Source organism: Oculina patagonica, chromosome 7, assembly GCF_052425735.1.
Source record: "Oculina patagonica isolate OP01 chromosome 7, crgOcupat, whole genome shotgun sequence".
Classification (NCBI taxonomy): domain Eukaryota; kingdom Metazoa; phylum Cnidaria; class Anthozoa; order Scleractinia; family Oculinidae; genus Oculina; species Oculina patagonica.
In genome coordinates this window covers 15,321,136-15,339,537 of record NC_135764.1, presented here as the reverse complement: position 1 = coordinate 15,339,537, position 18,402 = coordinate 15,321,136, and the positions used below count along the sequence as shown (strand labels likewise).

Genomic DNA, 18,402 nt, shown 5'->3' with positions numbered 1-18,402 from the left:
ATACGTATTTCGCAAATCTTGTAAATCTTTAGAGATATATTTGTAAAGTGTACAGGTAATTTTCGGTAATCACGATTAAAGAAAAACGCTTAGTAGCGCGCAGCGTCGAAGCTATATAGCCTTATACAAAAAACTGTTCGCGAAGGCGCAGTTTGTGATTCCGCTCATATGCCCAATTGTGCGCGCTTGTTGTTGGTCGCTACAGTATCATCCTTCAACTCTTGTTGCTCATTTTTCTGGGTCCACATTTGAGGCAACAGTCATTTCCCTTTAACTTATAATATTGTCAGAGAAGGCATGACAAAGTACAAATCCACTTACACTAAAAAGTCTTGCAGTTATGTGGCACCCTTTTTATTCAAGAAAAATTCGAATAAACTGCCCAACTCCATTGAAACAGAACATAGGCACAGTGCGTAACATGCAGTATCTTTTACGTTAGTTTTCAAAAAATACGAAAACTAAAAAGCCGCACACAGAATTTTGTACAGAATTGAATGCTAATTCATGTTATATCGTTGTAAATTTACGTCTATTTTATCGGTTGTAATAAGAGCTGAAATTTATTGCATCAAAAGACTAGTCGAAGTGGTTTGGTTTTTCAACTTTTTTTATTAGTCATGTTCTTCAAACCCTGCATCACTCAGAAGAATATATTAGTGCATTAGAATATTGAAAAAGTAAAAAACTACAACAACACAAAACAAAAAAATTGAATGCCGTCTTTGCATGCCTGAAAATCATATAGGTATTTTTGATGAAGAATTTTTTTTCTTTTCGTTTGGAATCATTTTTCCGACGCCAAATATGCTCGAAGATGATATTCGAAAATTTTCAAAATCTCACAAGGTATATAGTTGAACGTGTTTTTAGAAAATCGCCGTGAATCTTCAGGCATTTATATTTGGAAAGCGTACGACGGTTTTATGATAATATTGAATTAATTGAAAAGTAGTTCAGCATTAAATGTATTCTGATTTACCTAAAAGGAAGAGGCGTACCGCTGGTTGAGGTGCAAGTGATGTGATGCAAAACACCGGTATCTCGAGTTCTAAATGGGTTAAACCTGATGCAAAAATAATGTGCTTGGACCGACGCGAGAAAGCTCAGCTTTCGAAAAAAAGGGGCCGTTGAAAGAAAAGATCAAATAAGAGGAAATTATACGTCGTAGTGTGAGTGTGATTTCTGTGTTTAATGTGAAGACAGCAAGAAAGAGAATGTTTTGCTGCCAGGACATCGAGGAAGAAAATGATATTTGTATTTCGAAGCAAATAAACATCCTTAGACTCGGTGAGAAGGAACTGTTGATTTGATGTATTTTGTGTATTAAAAATTATTATCCCAGGGCGGTTTAAGAAAGCGTGTGGCTCAAATGGCCGTGAAATAACCTGCTTATATTATTTTGAGTAAGATGTAATAGAACTTCAACCCATTCGAGTCATAACAAAGCATCTTAGCGACGAAACGATCTGTTTAGATAGGGAAGTGCTGAAGTTTATGTCAATTCGAATAAACTTCCCAACTCAATTGAAACAGAACATAGGCACAGTGAGTAATCGTCCGTAACGATTACGCACGGAGTTGTTTATTTTATATAACGAGTTTTTAATATTTTGAGTTAATTTAAAATATTGAAATTTTCTGATATTAAAATTTTTCTGATAATTATTAAATTAATTGAAGTAGTTCAGTATTAAATGTATTCTAAAATACCTAAAAAGAAGAGGTACAATAAAATTGTATGTAAGATATTGTGGCGCGGTTCGCCTCACTTGGCTCCAGAGAAGTAACACGGCATAAGATATTTATAATTAAGATTATTATAAACTTGTAAAATTTCAAGGTTTTAACAAAGAATATCAAAAGAAGAAGAAGAATCTTTTTGTATTCCTTTCGGGTCGAATTTAAGAAACAATTTCAAGGTGTTACTGGCTCACACCATTGTCTCTAAGGTCCTTAAAACATTAGTCTAGTTCCTTCGCAACAGAATAATTAAGAACAGTGAATAACAAAACAAAATGACATATTAAAAGAAGAAAAGAATAATATTTGCTACAAAAGTATTCGTTTCGCTGGAATAAAACAAAAAAAATTGTTCTAAAAATTTATACGTGTGTTACTGGTTCAAACCATTGATTCGAAGTTCCTTAAAACATTATTCTAGTTCATTCGCAACAAAATATTTGAATAAGGTTTGGCCCATAGCAGTCTTGGTTCCTGACAGGTGATTTCCCTGATGTCTCTTGTTTCAATTCTATGCATCTTGGTCTTCAAAACAGCGCTGTCGACAGACGAAAATTCCTACCTAGGCAATCTCAGAAAAAATAAACCATTCTTTCATATTCAAATAATTTTTAATGTATAGCCTCTTATAAAAACTTGTAAAAACACAATTTCTCATTTTTTACCGAGCTAAGTGCCTCGGTTCGTCTGTTATAAACAGACCTACACGAGAAACCAACGTAAAACTTCAAACTCATACTTAATGCAGAAGCGGAAACTTGATGCAAATAACGTAAACTACCAAAAACATAATGAAAAATAACTTGAAATATTACGAAAATTATTTTGAAAATATTAAGGAAAATATCAAATATCAAAAAGGTTATATGAGCAAAACTAACCTAAGATATCGAAAAACATATTATGCAGATTACCACTGTTTAATAAAAAAAATGTTCAGAAACACAAAATTAATCTCAAAAATTAATAACTTTTGATCCATCTAAACTAATCCAGCTCGTCTAATGCGTTTCTATTCTCCTCTTGTTGGGCAACGGCTTGCGTTGCCACGAGCCAGTCATAAATGGAACCACGTGCTGGAATGGCACGACCACAGAAAGGGCACTGATAAGTATCCTCGAGGAGCCTTTTTCTTTGCTGAAAGCACCTCAAACACAGGATGTGGTCGCACGGGAGGCACATCCAGTCAATAGGATACTTAGCAGAACTCTTCAACGTTCGACAGAAGACACAAGTCCATTTACTAATCATATCCATGATTACTGAAATAACAAGGAAAAGAATAATGTAAACAATTAACTATCTTCAAGCTCGGAGTAACGCCTTTCAACCATACGCTGAAAATTAAACGCACTCAAAGCTGCCATTAAGTCCAAAAAGAACAAAAATTTCTCAAAATCTCTAGACGCAAAATGGACAGGATTTCGCGCCAGACAAAGGAATCCAGACAATTTTAAGGTAAACAACACCTTACAAAACTGATTTTCCATAAATGACTAACAATAATTCCTCGGAAAAGTTGCACCAAAGATGTCATTGAGGAAACATTCATTTATTATAAAGTAACTGCAAATTTGCACAAATTCAACAAGATTATCTACCTCCAAAGCTAGCAACGACCAAAACCCGAAAACACACCTAAAAATAAGTCTAAGGTTTGCCATGAAAAAGGCCTATTTACAAGAAAATAGGTGTTGTTTGTTTGAAATGCATGGAAATTAGCCCTGCGCGAGGTAACCAGGACTCCAAAGAAAATCTTCCGTTCAAGGTCAGTAAGAATTACCAAGTTCATTTTCCGTGAGAACGAAACCTTCAGATGCAAAAAATCGACTAAATGACCAACACAACCTAAACCTAGATATTTCTTGTGTGAGTTAAACCTTGAATAGCCTTGGACTATAAACTCGAATAACAAAGTAACCTGAAAAATAACCAAAGCTTTGAGGCACTAACCCTGAACAAGTCCACTGACGAAGACTACAATTTAGAGCAATGGGCTCTTAATAAACTTAGAGAAACAACTCAAGACATAGGTCTGGGTGATCAGGACCTTACATCATAAGACTTGCACGGAAGCAGCAAATTCACAAAAAACTAACAAATAATCAAAATGACTAAATTTTTAAAGACAATTTTATGCTTCACAACACAGTTATAAGTTAACAATTAAAGAAAGGATTTACATACCTATTACACACAGCGAACAAATACTTGGTACCGTCTGAAAGAGTAACATTGGTATTTATTAATCGGCAATAAACTACAGCTGAATTGTTATTAACTTATCGTGTTGAAGGAGGTAATAAATACTGAATAAAGTTTGAACAACCTATAAATAGCACTTTGCAACAGTGCCTTCAACAAAGAAAATTGTGATCATTTTATAATGTAGTGAAATGAAATTTTGTCTTTTATATTAATTGTAATTTTTTTAGCTATAGGAATTTTTTCTTTTTATCTTCTATATCAAATTGTAATTTTTCTATATTTAGTTAGTATTAACAGGTGAAGAGCCATGTAGTATGGATATACTGTTAATAAACCATTATTATTATATTATTATTATTATTATGTAGTGTCTTCAGTGATAACTCAAACAAGAAATGTGAACACTACAGCTGGAACGTCAAAGCTTAATCGAGGGAAACAGATAATTATATAAAAATGCTAAAATTGACTTATTACTCCTCTTATTCAATGCCCAAAAGGTTTTGTTTCCTATGCGCGAACTGGGACTTCATCTTATGGAAGATACTACAAAACGAAGGACTAGTAAAGACTTCTTATAAACATTTAAACACCCACGTTGCATTTCTGATGGTAAAATCTGAATCCTTAGTAGTTTAAGCCCAATTTACCTGTTATGTTATAGTTTTCTTGGAATTAATCACTGGTTTCAAAATGAGAAGTCCAGCAGCGAAATAACTTCCCTTTTCCTGAAGACAAATGATAAGACAAGAAAACTGTTTGTTTGTTTAATTTTAATAAGTACACCTACGAGATCAGTAATTAATGATTTTTTCCTCTTTTAAACCTAACAAGAAAGAGAGCCTAACAGTAGATCGCATTGGCAACTGTATGAGTGATTGTCAAACGACCCAAACAATATGCAACAGGAAAAAAGGAAAAACTTCCCGTTGTAAACCAGCATTGTATAGTTTATAAATTTCCATGCGACTTGTACGATGCAAGTTATGTAGGTTATACACTCTGGTACTTACACTAGCGCCTGGTTAAGCATCAGATCCAGTCAACTGTCATTGGCAAGCACTATAGAATCAAGACCTTGACAAGCCTGTTTTCGTCTTTAACAAGTGTAAGGATAAGTTCGATTGTTTAGTGCACAAAGTTTTGCTAATTAGAGATTTGACACCATCTCTAAATAAGACTTAATTTGAGCCCAACGAGTTGACATTGCGTAATTTAATTATCCATTATGTCAATGTTTAGCAAACTATTTTTGACAGTTTTTTTAATCATTTGGAACTTAAAAAAGGTTGTTATGATTTCGAAATGTCGTTCAACTCTGTGTCAAGAATACTTATATAATAATTATTTCAGGCATGCAAACACACCATTCTATTTTCTTTTAACTTTTTCAGTATTCTTCTGCACTTATATATTCTACAGAGTGATGCAGGATTTTAAAAACATGACTAACAATAAAAGTTGAAAAATCGAACCGCTTTGATCAGTCTTTTGAGCTGTTTATTAAAACCGATAAAATAAACGTAAATTTAGAAGGATATATCATGAATTGGCGTTCAATTCTGTCCAAAATTCTGTCAGCGCGGCCTTTTAGTTTTAGTAAAGGAAAGTTTCGTTTTAAATTAAATTTGGCATTGAAAACTTGTTATATAAGGGAAATGTATGTTACGACCTATGTTCGGGTTGTTCCTATGTTTTTATGTTTTGTTCGGGGTTTTTTTTTATCAATAAATAGGGTGCTGCATAACTGCAAGAATTTTTTGGATTTGTACTTTGTCGTGCCTTCTGTGAAAATTTTAAGTTAAAGGGAAATGACTGATGCCTTAAATCTGGCCCCGGAAAAAGCATAAAAACGCATATTGTAGCGATCATATTTCCCCGTTTCAGTAGTATAAGCAGAATGTTGAGGCGAAGGTGAACGAAAAAGTGAAATCTAGGCGTGAAATGTTTGCTTGCTGCCTTCACAGTAAACACAAAAATCGCACTCACGCCACAACGTTTAATTTGCTCTTAAATGATCTTTTCTTTCAACAGTGTCTTTTTTGAATCCTGAGCTTTGTCGCGTTGGTTCAAATGAATCAGGCATAAGCTCGGTCATAATACACGTTTGCTCCATTTTTTGATACGGAAGATTTCGTTAACGACGTTGTTTCCTTTTTAGGTGGGTGGTGGTGGAAGCCAATCTTCGATTTTTGCCAAACTACACCAAACTACATAATTTAGGTTACTGCCTGCTTTCTCAGCAACAGAAGGGTACCATAGCAACGATTGTCATATTATTTGAAACGCGTGAAAAACCAAATATTTTACGTGATTCTATTTTGCAAAGAGGTATATGGGACCTTGTTCAATTGACCGTAACAATATTTCAACAAATTAAAGCAATAACCTCTTCCTTATTGTTTAAAGGTCTTTAATGGTGATAAAAATATATGTTATGAAGTAAAAGGAAATCTAAATACGAAATCTAAATACGAAATATCTCGTTTTGAAGAACTTCACCCAACCGCCTCGAAACAATATGAAAGCAGCAAATTTACCTTTTATGGCATATTTCCAAAATGCTCTTAAATATATTTTTTTTTAAACTTGGTCTACAAAAAGAATGATCGCTGGGCTATATATTGCAGTCGAAATTGAGAGTGAAAATCTATTGTAAGCATCAGAAAATAACACTCGACTGTGTCAAACTATTGGCTGCCCTTTACCTTTTGAGGAAGAGGATTTCCTTTACTTTGTTCAACTTAGAAAAATGACCACATGTTTTAACTGTTTCCGTCAATTTTGGTAGGCAAATTTTGCTTTTTATTGTAGTTTTCTTCAAATGTAAATTATTTCTATTATTTCCTTTATTTATTTCTGTGACATCTCTTGGGATCCAGTCAACAGTCGGTGGAAGTGCCCAGGCGGCCTGTCACTCGGCCAACCCACCGTCGGTTCAGAAAAACAAGTTACGTCCCTAACTTGCCTGTTCTGCAACGGCACGTACAGTTTGAAAATATGCTTCAAGTTTCGATACAAGACCTTTGACCTCGTGTTGACCAAAACATATTGTTGGCCCAATTACTTGAAAGTGAATCACCTCGCTAGACGATGTGGGACGGCAAATGCGTGCATTTTTAGCGGTTTGAAAAACGCCATCTTTCACTGAAAACACCCCAAACCGGGATACGAAGTGGCATTGAATGTGTCGGCTCTTGATGGTGATGACTCCATTCTCCTGGACAAGGTGTGGACCGTCGATCGACTTCTCATCTCTAAGCGAAGTGTACCTTCAGATAAAGACATGAGTCAACAGCCTCACTTGAAATACAAAAAAGGCCCCAATCACCAGTCATTTTTTTATCAAGGGGAAAGGGCCACTAAATCTTCGAAGAAGTGGGCTCAAAAGTTCTGACCCTCCCCCTAGTTGGAGCCAGAAAAATTGTGACCCTCCCCTTTGAATGTACACATACAAAAACAGTTTCTTGATGTTGTAAAAACCAATGGTTTGCATTTCATTTTATTTTGCTGCTTGTCTTTTATTTGATTTCTATGTTTTCCGTTTTTGGTGATTGCAACCCCATATGAGATTTGTATTTAAAAAAGCCGTGTGCCCTCTAGGAAAGCCTTGTATGCTCCCCCACGAAATTTTGCGGAATATCAATTCCTCCTAGTTCTGTTTTCCGCGATTCTGAGCAACAATATGGCCCTTCCGGAACACCTTTTAGATCACTGTTGTTTCGAGCTATATACTTTGTTTTGGGACGGTCATTGATAAGGTGTGCTTGAACATCCTGGCCTCAAAATGAACTGTTTAATTAAAAATATTTCATGCTGGAAATAATTGCTTCTGTGTAGTTTGCATCTGATTGCATGAGTCTCGAGCTTAACGCGTGAGGTCCAAGAAGCCTTGACTCAAACAGCTGTTCCACATGACACAAGGAAATTCTTTTATTTTACGTCTTCTGAAATCACAAATAATTTACTCAAAACTGTCACAAGTAAAGAAAAGTGAAAAAATTAATACGAGTGAAAACACATGTTATCAAATGTACAAACCATTAAGCATTCAATACCTATTGCAACTTACTAGTAAAATAGGCACTATTGACAATATGTTCGACTCTTGCCGAAAGCAAAAGACAATTACTTGTAGCTTGAAGGCAAGAGGTCAAGCAAAGTCAAAATGAAGTCTTTGAAAACAGAAAAGGTCATTACTGGCCATACTTGAACGAATACTGACTTGAATCTTTAGTCAACACCATTGTTCTGACATCACGAGAAACATCAGTTTCAAAATCAAAGAAACTTAGTAGAGTTTTACGTTTCAAAAAGTTGGAGCCCTCCCTTAAATACAGCTTACAAAGTAATGGCCCTCCCCAAACTGGCACTCAAAAATTAGTGACCCTCCCCCCAAATATAGTGGCCCTCCCCTCCAATAAATAATGACAGGTCCCTAAATAAATCGATTTCTGAGAAAATATTTGTCTCCTGAGTAAACTGTAAAGTTTTCTCTCGCGAAACCAATTTCTCTACTGACGTTTTATGTAAAAAATGATATAGAGTGATGCAAACAATATTATGTTGACTTGAGGTAGTTTTATACTTTTTAGCCTTCCTAAAAATGTTTCCTTTATAGCCTTATTCTCGGGTTCTTCACTGGCACCCTCTTTTAGTTTGTCCTGAGATGCATGATATAGTTTTCAAAACAAATTCACCGTTGACTGACTTAAGCTCTCTTGTTTATGCTATCGGCCTCCGAACTGAATTTTGACCTACCTGGGTTTCATGACTGAAAACTTTATATTTGCTGATACACTTATTTTCTCAGAAATTGGTTGATTTTTAAAAGGAAATTAAGCAACAAATATACTAGTTGCAGCGATATCCCCGCCCTTCCGGAAAAGTAGATATCGCCATTTTTTCAACACGCTAAAAAAAAAAACAGCCGAGACCGGAGCCGTCTTTGCAAACAAACAAATATGAGAAATGTGAATTAATTGAAAGTTGCCATACTTTTAGGGCGGGCTCCTTGCTGTAACTGCAGGCTCAAAATGATTGAAACTTTAATGCTAATTTATCGTAAAAGAAAGTTTATGCAGTCTTCTGTAGTCTGCAGTGCGCGGTCTGCAGTCTGCAGTGTGTAGTCTGCAGTCTGCAGCGGATTTTCTTCCTGTCCTACCCTAAACAGGACCTTGACGATTAAAACTATTGACATTTCACCCGGAACACCACAAGTGAGACATAAATCCGAAATTTATATCCCTAAGCGAGACGAAGAGCATCCCCACCCCATTCATATTGGAGTCCCCCCCCCCCCCTCCCTCCACGAAACAGTACATGTATATCTTACTAACCAATGGTAAACACTTTTAGGTACTCCTTTCATATACATCGTATTTTATGTTGAACATTTTGTTTGTTCAGCTACAATCTATTTTAGTGCACTAAGCATCATGTTGACGACTGTTGACTGTATAAACTCTTTTTTGACTAAAAAGTGGTTCAATGTACAATGGAATCATGTTAATCGGGCCAACATTGGTAACTTGCATGCTGAAATTATTTCGGCTAGCATAGTTTTGACAAAACAAAAAAGTGGTCCAAGATTAGATTGGTGGATATATCCATCTCCTTTAGCGTGCTCAGTAAAAAAATTATCGTTCAAGGCATTCACACCTGGACTTTGTTGAGGAAGGTGCGCTTAGGCTGCTATGAAATAATCATAGTCTGGAGGCTTCAGTGAAGACATAATTTATTCCGTGTCTATGCTGGCTTCCCTTGACCCTCATCGCGCGTTTTTTTTACGTTCGCTTTTTCAGGTCATCTCTCTATCTTAGAGCCGCGGAAAGACATGTGTCTTGCAACTCCACGACTTACATTCTTCCCACACCTTTTTAAATATAATTTGTGTCCCAGTTTGTAGATTTTGCTTAAGTAAACGACTTTGAACAAGCTTAAAATAGACTTCAATAGACGCCTCCATTCGTTGTTAGCAATTTATTGTGAGCCGGTTAAAGGTACGGCTGCTACTTCTTTTAGTCTTATACTTGAAACCAAAAAGCAATGTCATACAAGAAGCAAAAAATCAACTATTTCAAACATATGACTAATCAATAGCTGTATAAGATACCAATGGAATGATCATTTTCTAAAATTGCGTATTTGCTGTTAGGCTGGCTTTTACTGGAAATAAGTACAAGCATTAGGCATAAGTATAACGGCATTAGTAGAACAAAAGAATCATTTTTCTTATGCTGTCCTTACTAGGAGTCGCCATGACACTGACATAAGCATAAGCATGAGAAAATAAAAGTGCTTTGTTCTTCTTGTGCTTACAAAAGCGAATTTAGAAAAGAGTGTAGGGGGTGCTCACCCCCTCCGCACTGGGGTGACTTGCGGCTTTCTAATAAAACTGGTATTCTTCCAAAAAGAATGTGTTGTTTTTTGGTGCACCCCCCCCCCCCTCTAAGAAAAATCCTGGATCCGCCCCTGGCTTACACTTATGTCATGCCGCGGTGATTTCTAGTGAGGGCATTATAAGAAGAATGAGTGTATTCTGGGTTTTTATGTGCTTGTCGTTGTACCAGGTTTCAGCCTTCACGGGCAGGGTAACTGAGAGTGAGTTCTTACACGCGCCAATTTTGAGCCAAACCATCCAACCTCGAACGGCTAGAAAAGTGGTTTTAGCGAACCGTTAGCGAAAAAAGGTTAAAGCGTTTACAAGTAAGGTTCAAATTTTATCATTACGCAAAAATCTCAGATACGAAAATTTCGTTTCAGTAGCACTTTCTTAGAATGTTGGCGACCCGCCGATGTTTCCAATTCCGGTATTTCGCGGCAGTAGTGGGGCCGTGACACTTTTCCTAGTAAGGCCGTACGGCTTTTTCCGGCCCTTTAGGCGCACGGCCCTTATACGGGACCTTTTTTCATTTGGTTTTCCAAGGGAATTGCTCGCGGGTCCGTACTTTTCATATGATAATAATCATTATGGTAGATTTTACAAAATAGTGACTTCTTAAATTTTCTCTCTTTAAACTACTTTATTACTTTGTTCGCCTCGACTGCCGCATAAATGTGAGAGCTATCTTTACCAAATACCCACCCCTATTTAGACTGATCTCACTTAATACTTGTGTGTATAATATTAATAGATCGGAGATTTGAATCAAAACCTTAGCAATCAATAAAGGTCGACGATTTTGCGCCGAAATACTGAGAAAATCGATAAAAAGATATAATCGCAACTTCCAAAACAACTGTCGATTTGTCTGGCGTTATTTTCAGCACACACAATATTTCAAAGGTTTGTGCCAAGTTTCAGCGTGTTTCGCGCATACGGTTTGAAGAATTTCGGCCGGAAAGTCAGGTACTTTTGCTTTTAAAGTTGATCGCCGCTTTGTTAATTGCAAATTCCGCACGATGTTCTGCCGCTTGGGAATGGCTTCGCTTGTGAAAATGAAAATCCCAGTTCCCGCAATCGTGCCTCTTCCCCCCCCCCCCCCCCCCCCCCCCCCCTCCACCCGACCATGTATGAAAGGAACAGTCCCTAAAGGTTGGCATTCACTGTCCATAAGCACAACTGAGCACAATACAAGGATAAGCACAAAACAAAAACGAACAAAATCATTCCTCTTATACCGTCCTCACTAGGAGTCAACTCGAAATTCGTTTTGTGTTTACATGATACCGGAATGAGATGTCATTCGAGAACGAAAGTCTTATTCCGGAATGAACTCATTCCGGATGGACTTGACTTTCGTCTCGGTATCATGCTAACAGATACAGTGAAATATATGGGAATGGAATGAACTCATTCCAGAATGAAAGTTATTCCGGAATCATGTAAACAGGCCCTTAGTTAAGGAAAGAGATTCCAGGAGAACAGCGGACAAATTTTAAAATTGAATGATATATGCTATACAAACTCGCAAATTTATTTTGTTCCGTAGATACAACAACCAAAATTTCAATTACATCACATTACATGTAATTACATTACATTAATCATGGACGGCGGAGTAGGTGGGGAAGGAGGGTTGTACCCCACATTTTGGTGCAGAAAATATCGCTAGCTCAGCATAAACGTGGTGTGGCAAAATATCCAGCATTTCACAAACCGTTTCATCAGGATTGCGCTTGGTGAAATAATAAGTTGTAGGACTTTCAACAAAACTCCTGTCACCAGTTAAAACACTACTAGAAGACGTCCACAAACTTTTTTAACAGTTTAAATGATTGCATTTGATATTAGGTCATACCCGTGGCGACTTCAGAGCGTACATTTTCTGCCCTCTGACGACCCAAGAACTATCTAATAAAAAGTACCATGAAGCAGGATCGTCTGAACGACTGCCTACTTATGGATTGTCAAAAATCAATTACGGACATACTGGACATTGTTAAGCCAAAGAACTACACAAAGGACATTTCGGGAAATCAGTTTAACAGGGGTATGCGCTTGGCTTGATGTACGATGAGCATTTCGCCAACAGAAGTCATATGAAATATATCCATAAGTAGCTTGGCATCCGCGAAGCATTCCCACAGGTGAATCATGATATACTCGTAAGATATGACGTTGAAGTTGAATGTCATTGGGAACCATAATACGAAAGTGATTTGGGTTCTTCATAAATTCATCTCGATACATTGACAAACCTTCAATAACAGCTGAGCGCTTTGCCATTTGTCTAACCTATTGCAAGTGTACCTTTTTAATGTTCTAAAATGCAGAAGGATCTTGATTTGAGCTATGAAACTTGATTAGCAGATTTAACCAGTAATCCTGTAACTGTCTCTTTGCAAAACTTGATCGATTCCGGTTTAAAGATTCCACATTTTCAAAGTCTTGAAAGTGGCAGTCTGAGGATGGACTTTGTTGAGATGTACGAACTTGAGGAGCCTTGACCTGATTTGTAACAGAAGTTTTGCTTTGAGTTTCCTTTGCACATTTGTTTCTCTTTGCGGCAATAGCCAGACAGACTGGGTCGAGGCAATCAGCTTGAGGTATAAGACATGCATTGTGTAAACAAGCCATAGTAATGTTAAATGTTCCATGAACAAGTTTAGGGGTGTGGTGTGGAACATCAACTGAGGTTGCGATTATCATATATGCGATAACACTGTTCTCTGGAGGTATAAGAACATTGTCTTCAGGAATGTTCTCCTTTACAGGGTGACGGCTGAGGACATCAGGAACAACATTTCTTTCCCCTTTTCTGTGTTCGATGAAAAAGTCAGACTTGGCCATGCTCATGCACCATCTTGCAACTTTTGCCTGTTGTGGTGCCATGGTAGACAACCATTAAAGATTCGCTTGATCATTTTTAACTTAAACGCTTCGGCCAATTTTGTAAGAGCGGGATCCGATGTCCCAGTATTTCGATTTCCCTTGCAAAGAATGTACACTTGGAAGGTTTCAGTTACATACTAACTTTACCCAGTCTCTGAAACAACAATGAGTAATGTTCAAGGGCTTCCTTACCCACTGAATTATGTCATCCATGGAAACAACAAGCCACTTGTGTAACTTATCTTCTGAGATGTGTTTGCTGCTGTTTTTAATTCAAAGGGAAGCCTGAGAAACTCATACAGTCCCCGGTGTGTACAAAATGCAGTTTTGTGTTGATCCGATTGCTGGATAGGAATTGACCAAGTCACATTTCGCAAATAACTTTCCTTGGATAACAGCATCGAGAATGCTAGAGATAGAAAGGATGGGGTAGCCATCTTCTTGTCTCACACTGTTGAGGCGGTGATACTCCACCACAAATCTTGGAGGTTGCAGTGTACCCTTTTCTGGAAGTTTTGGACTAGGATGCACGGGGAACCCCATGCTGAATGACTTGGTTGTATTATCTTGAGCTTAAGCATCCTTTCGATTTCTGTTTTGATCGTTCTAAGTTCCTCTGGGCTTTTTTTTTTTCGGGTGACGATAGATGGGAGGGGCATCAGCTGTGTCAATTCTGTGCTAAAACCCCTTAACAGCTCCAAGTGGACTACCAGAGAGGACAAATGCAGTAGGATACTGACCGATAAGTTCCTTAAATCTCTTCATGATATCTTCTTCAACATTAGAATACTCTGGGTCATCTAAATCCAAGGCATGAAATATAGCATCACTTTAGGCAGATGAGTAAGGGTCACAGGTCAGCTCTTCTACTGGAGGAAAACCAGGACCTTGACAGTCAAATTCTGGTAGGGCGTCACATAAATGACACGATGTGGAAAGTTGAGACCAGAACCTTCCATTTCTTTCACAATATACATGTTCAATGTCCTTCGGAGGTTGCCATGAAGCAGGTGGCTGCTGTGTATTTGCTCAAGTAAGCCATCCATCTGCAAGTTGCTTTGCAGTAGCATCAGCTGCTTCTTCAAGAACAGCATCATCATCCTTCGTCATGTCTATCATTTTCTAGAATGACATTCTCAAGGATACTTGTCTTCTTCAACTTAGATTCCACTGCCAGTGTTGTGCAGTATGTGATGTGCATGTCAGGAGCTTCTTCTGTTAGAAATGAATCTGGTGTTTTAGCAAAGTCTACGATTGTAGCATGGATCACTGTTAGGGCGTGTTGTTTCAGGTATCACATGACTTGAGATTTGGCTGAGATCAAAGGGACCACTGAGAACCTTGACACCTGGTTGAATGTCTTTACTCTCAACCCAAAGCGGTCGACGAATTACTTGGTATCCCATTAAAGCTGCAGAAAGGGTGACACAGACCGTAACAAAGTTAAGACCACGGTGATGGGATTGTGAACGCTTGTGAACACCCAGTGGTGGTGCTCCGGTAAGAAGGCATGTAATACTGACGTGTGACTTCTGCGATGTTGATCCACTTTTGAATTCGCAGAGGTAACAGAAATGGGTGCTTCAAGGGCAAGATACTTGAGGTCAGGTCGTTTGGATGCAACAAGATCAGCATGTACTTTGCTCACAAGAGATACAGAACAACAACTATCCCATGGCAAGGGCAGTCGTTCACCTGCAGATGTAACAGAAGTCCACAGAATATTACGTTGACATAACTGAGTTTCTTGCTTTGCTGAATGTGCAGGGATGGTAACAGCAGGTAATCCAAATAATTGAGTAGATTTTGATGGTTGATCAAATAAAGCTGGAGGTGGTGGTCGTGAAGCTAAGGTTGAGATTTGGTTTTCAGATCCTGCAGCAATAGAAGTCGAGGATTTTTCCGTACACTAATCTTCGTATTTTTCCAGACGAGTAGACAAGACTATGAGTTGTTGCCTAAGAGAATTTACCTCGTCAGGTGGAACAGTGCTGCGAGATGTGCTTGATGGGCGATTTTCAGAGTGTTTGATAGCTTTACAGCCCCACTTGTTAAAGCGTTGGCACTTGTGTTGTCGGCCATATTAGCATTTGTTGCTGTTTTCCTCGCATCTGGATTTGGGAAATCGATTTTAATTTCTGCATATCTCCGGTTGATTTGAAGTGTATTTTGGACAGTACTTTGACAGATGATTAGTTTCTCCACAAGTGTAACAAGCCCTTTGCTATCGTAGGGAGTGCTGATCTTGAGATTTCATGGAGATCGTGGAAACAAACGCATTCGGTGGTGTAACGTCATCGAGCGACTGATTTGGTTTCGAGGCGATTGGCGGAGTTGAAATGACAACTCAACACGACGAGCCGCTTCGACTGCCTCATCGAGCGTTTCAAATTCTGATGCTTTCACAACGAGCTGCTGAGCAATACTAGGCTTGAATTTAGAAATAAACTGTGAAATAGGTAGGGCAATCTGTCGTAATCTTTTCGCCAAATTTCTCCAATTGATGCAGTAGTTTCTTCTATTTGAACGGAAACTGTTCAACTGTCTCGCCACGCTTTTGTTGAATGGTAATCCACTCGGCTGCTAATCGGTGGCACTTGTCTTCTTTCGATTCGCCGAATTCTGCATGTAATCTATCGATGCAAATGTTACGTTGGCCTTCTACCACTTTTTTGCGTAGCCTCCTGTAGTTTCAGCTATTGACAACACAGATCTCGGCCATTCGCCAACACACTGTTGTCTCTGAGAGAGAATCGTGTTCCGGCGGGAAGATGCAATGTCTGCTGATTGAATCGCTCGAGGAATTCGGAGATGTCGTCATGTACCACAATAACTCTACGAAACGAAGGGAGCTGCATGGAAGGCGTGCGAAGGGCGTTGTGTATTATCGTGATGAACAGGTGCAGGAACCGCTTCGGCCATGTTACCGACTGTTTGAGTGACTTGCGTAACATTTGTAGTCAAATCCTTTACAAAGCTGACAAGTCCAGCCACGATGCCTTGTAGTTCTTCTATTGTTGCTGGCATGAGTTTGACGGAATTTAGATTCTCCACCACTTGTGGATGTATGCGCCGGGGAATTGAGTGTAACTACAATAAACTGTAAACACAACTTTATATAAACTTTAACTGTACCATCTCCTAACGCAGATCCTGTGTATTATCTTACTACAAACCATCAATCGGTACAGCGTGTAAAAAACTGACTAAGGGAATTTCTAAATTATCCCTCATTGATGCGTTATTTCTTTTGATGAGATTTTTACTTATGTACAATTTTCTATTACCGTTCACGCGTGGTCAAATATTTAAAGGTCAAGCGAACGAGTCATTCACGGTTCAAAGAACGTTTCACACCAGGTGTGAGGACTTCTAAATCCCCAACTCGTGGCATAACAAGTGTAAGTTATCTTCCTCTTCGGCATATCCTTGGACTATATTATCCAAGCGCTGGAACAGGTCTGCCTTAGCCTTTTGTAATCTCCGTAGCTGTGATTTTACGACATCTTCTTTAAAGCGTACTTTCTTTTCCTTGTTATTAATGTTCTCGTATTTATTTCTTGCATGGTTCTTCAGGTATCCAATAATATTGCTGACCTTATCAAAGAAAGATTTTCTACGTGTGTCGCTTCGCTTCTCATTTGCTGATCCTTGGATCGTTTTCTCTCTAGAGGCTTTGATGGCTTGGCTAACTCGATCAAAGTTAAACGTAGAACTGTTCCTGGAATTACCTCCAGGAGTTGTAGCGTCTGTTTTGCTGTTTTCATTGGCTTTCAATTTTCGTAGACCATTACTAATCGCATCAAAAAAATCTTTTCTCTCCCTTGTACTTTTCCAATTACATTCATCTACCAGGTCGTACAGTTTATTTCCTTTTATGGTATTCTTTGCTTCCACCAAAGCGTCGTTCACGATGACAATAAAGAAGTTCATGAGTAGTATTGTGATGCTTACAAGAATCATGGCGGAAAAGACCTTACCAAATATTGTATTTGTTTCTGCCAGCTGGTTTATGGGTCGTGCCTTGACTCGACCCAAAGTTAGCTCAAGCTGAAAATATGCTCCTCGTAAAACTGACGAGTAGTGCTCAGATGCAGTTCCAAAGATCAGAAAACCAAAGTGTAAGAAAGCCACGAAGAGATTTAACAAAACAACAATGAACGATGGAAGATGTCGCGCAGATATCTTCAATGCCTTCGAGAAGACCACAACATGCTTGTTAAAGCGAATTAGCCGCAAAAGTTTTACGGTGACGATAAATGTTAAAATTCCCAATACAGCATTCTCAGCTTCCTTCCAAACAATAGCTTCTTGGAAGCTTATGTTCATGAAAACATTTTTCTGCAATTTTCTTATCACTGAAGTGATTCTGTCCGACTGTACAATATACATAACCACGGCTTGCATTGAGAAAATTGCTTGAAATATTTCTACCCAGTTCCAAAAAGACTTGAAATACCGAGATCGTTGTTTCCAAAGCTTGTAACACTCTCTTCCGAAATACAGCAGTACGAATACGATGAATAAAAGTACCCAGGCTAAATAAAACTGACGGGATGCGGTTTCCGTGGAGTACAAAGAGATAACCTCAGTTCTCATAAAAGGTGCACCATACCCCGAGGCTTCAACTTCGTAGAAATAAGTTGCAATTCCTAGAATATTTACTGATGGATTGAACGCGGCAAATTCCAGGATGACAACTCTTGTTTGTCTGTCCAACCAGTTGTTGTTTTCTAAATCTTTAAGAACGCTAAAAGCTGTTGAACTGTCGTACCCCAAGTCAGCGACGAATCCTCCCCCGGGGTAAAACGAAAATTTACCCCACTTTGGAACGGTATCACTCTCACCGGCACTCTGGTATCGCCACGGCTTCGGGCAATGTCGGAGAAGCTCGTCACGACTTGTGAAGTTGTCGGCATGTTTCCAGCCAGGTCTACTGTAGGCTGTTTTCTCTTCGTTTGCGTCCGAGTATTCCTCATAGCAAACCGGAAACATCTTTGCCACATAGTCCATCACGTTACAATATGCTGAAATTTCAGATAAAAAAACGTTTCTGTGATTAATGTAAACAAGTAGATCAGAGTATATTTTTAATTTCACAGTATTTTATTACCAATTTTTCTGTCAGTTCCCCTCAATTGCTTGGCAACCCTAGACTCGGAGACTGCAATTCC

The 18,402-nt window shown here is 38.4% G+C and overlaps 2 protein-coding genes across 2 annotated transcripts in view; both read right to left on the bottom strand.

The window, feature by feature from the left end:
• Positions 1-18,402, bottom strand: part of LOC144659806 (polycystin-1-like protein 2) — a 170,627-nt gene that overhangs the window by 111,917 nt on the left and 40,308 nt on the right. The window lies entirely within an intron of this gene.
• The window catches only part of LOC144659807 (polycystin-1-like protein 2), a 35,449-nt gene continuing 33,289 nt past the window's right edge, over positions 16,243-18,402 (bottom strand). The window contains exon 10 of the mRNA XM_078520328.1: positions 16,243-18,255. Within this exon, the coding sequence (XP_078376454.1) occupies positions 16,601-18,255 (1,655 nt within the window). The 3' untranslated portion in view covers positions 16,243-16,600. The remainder of the gene's footprint in view (positions 18,256-18,402) is intronic.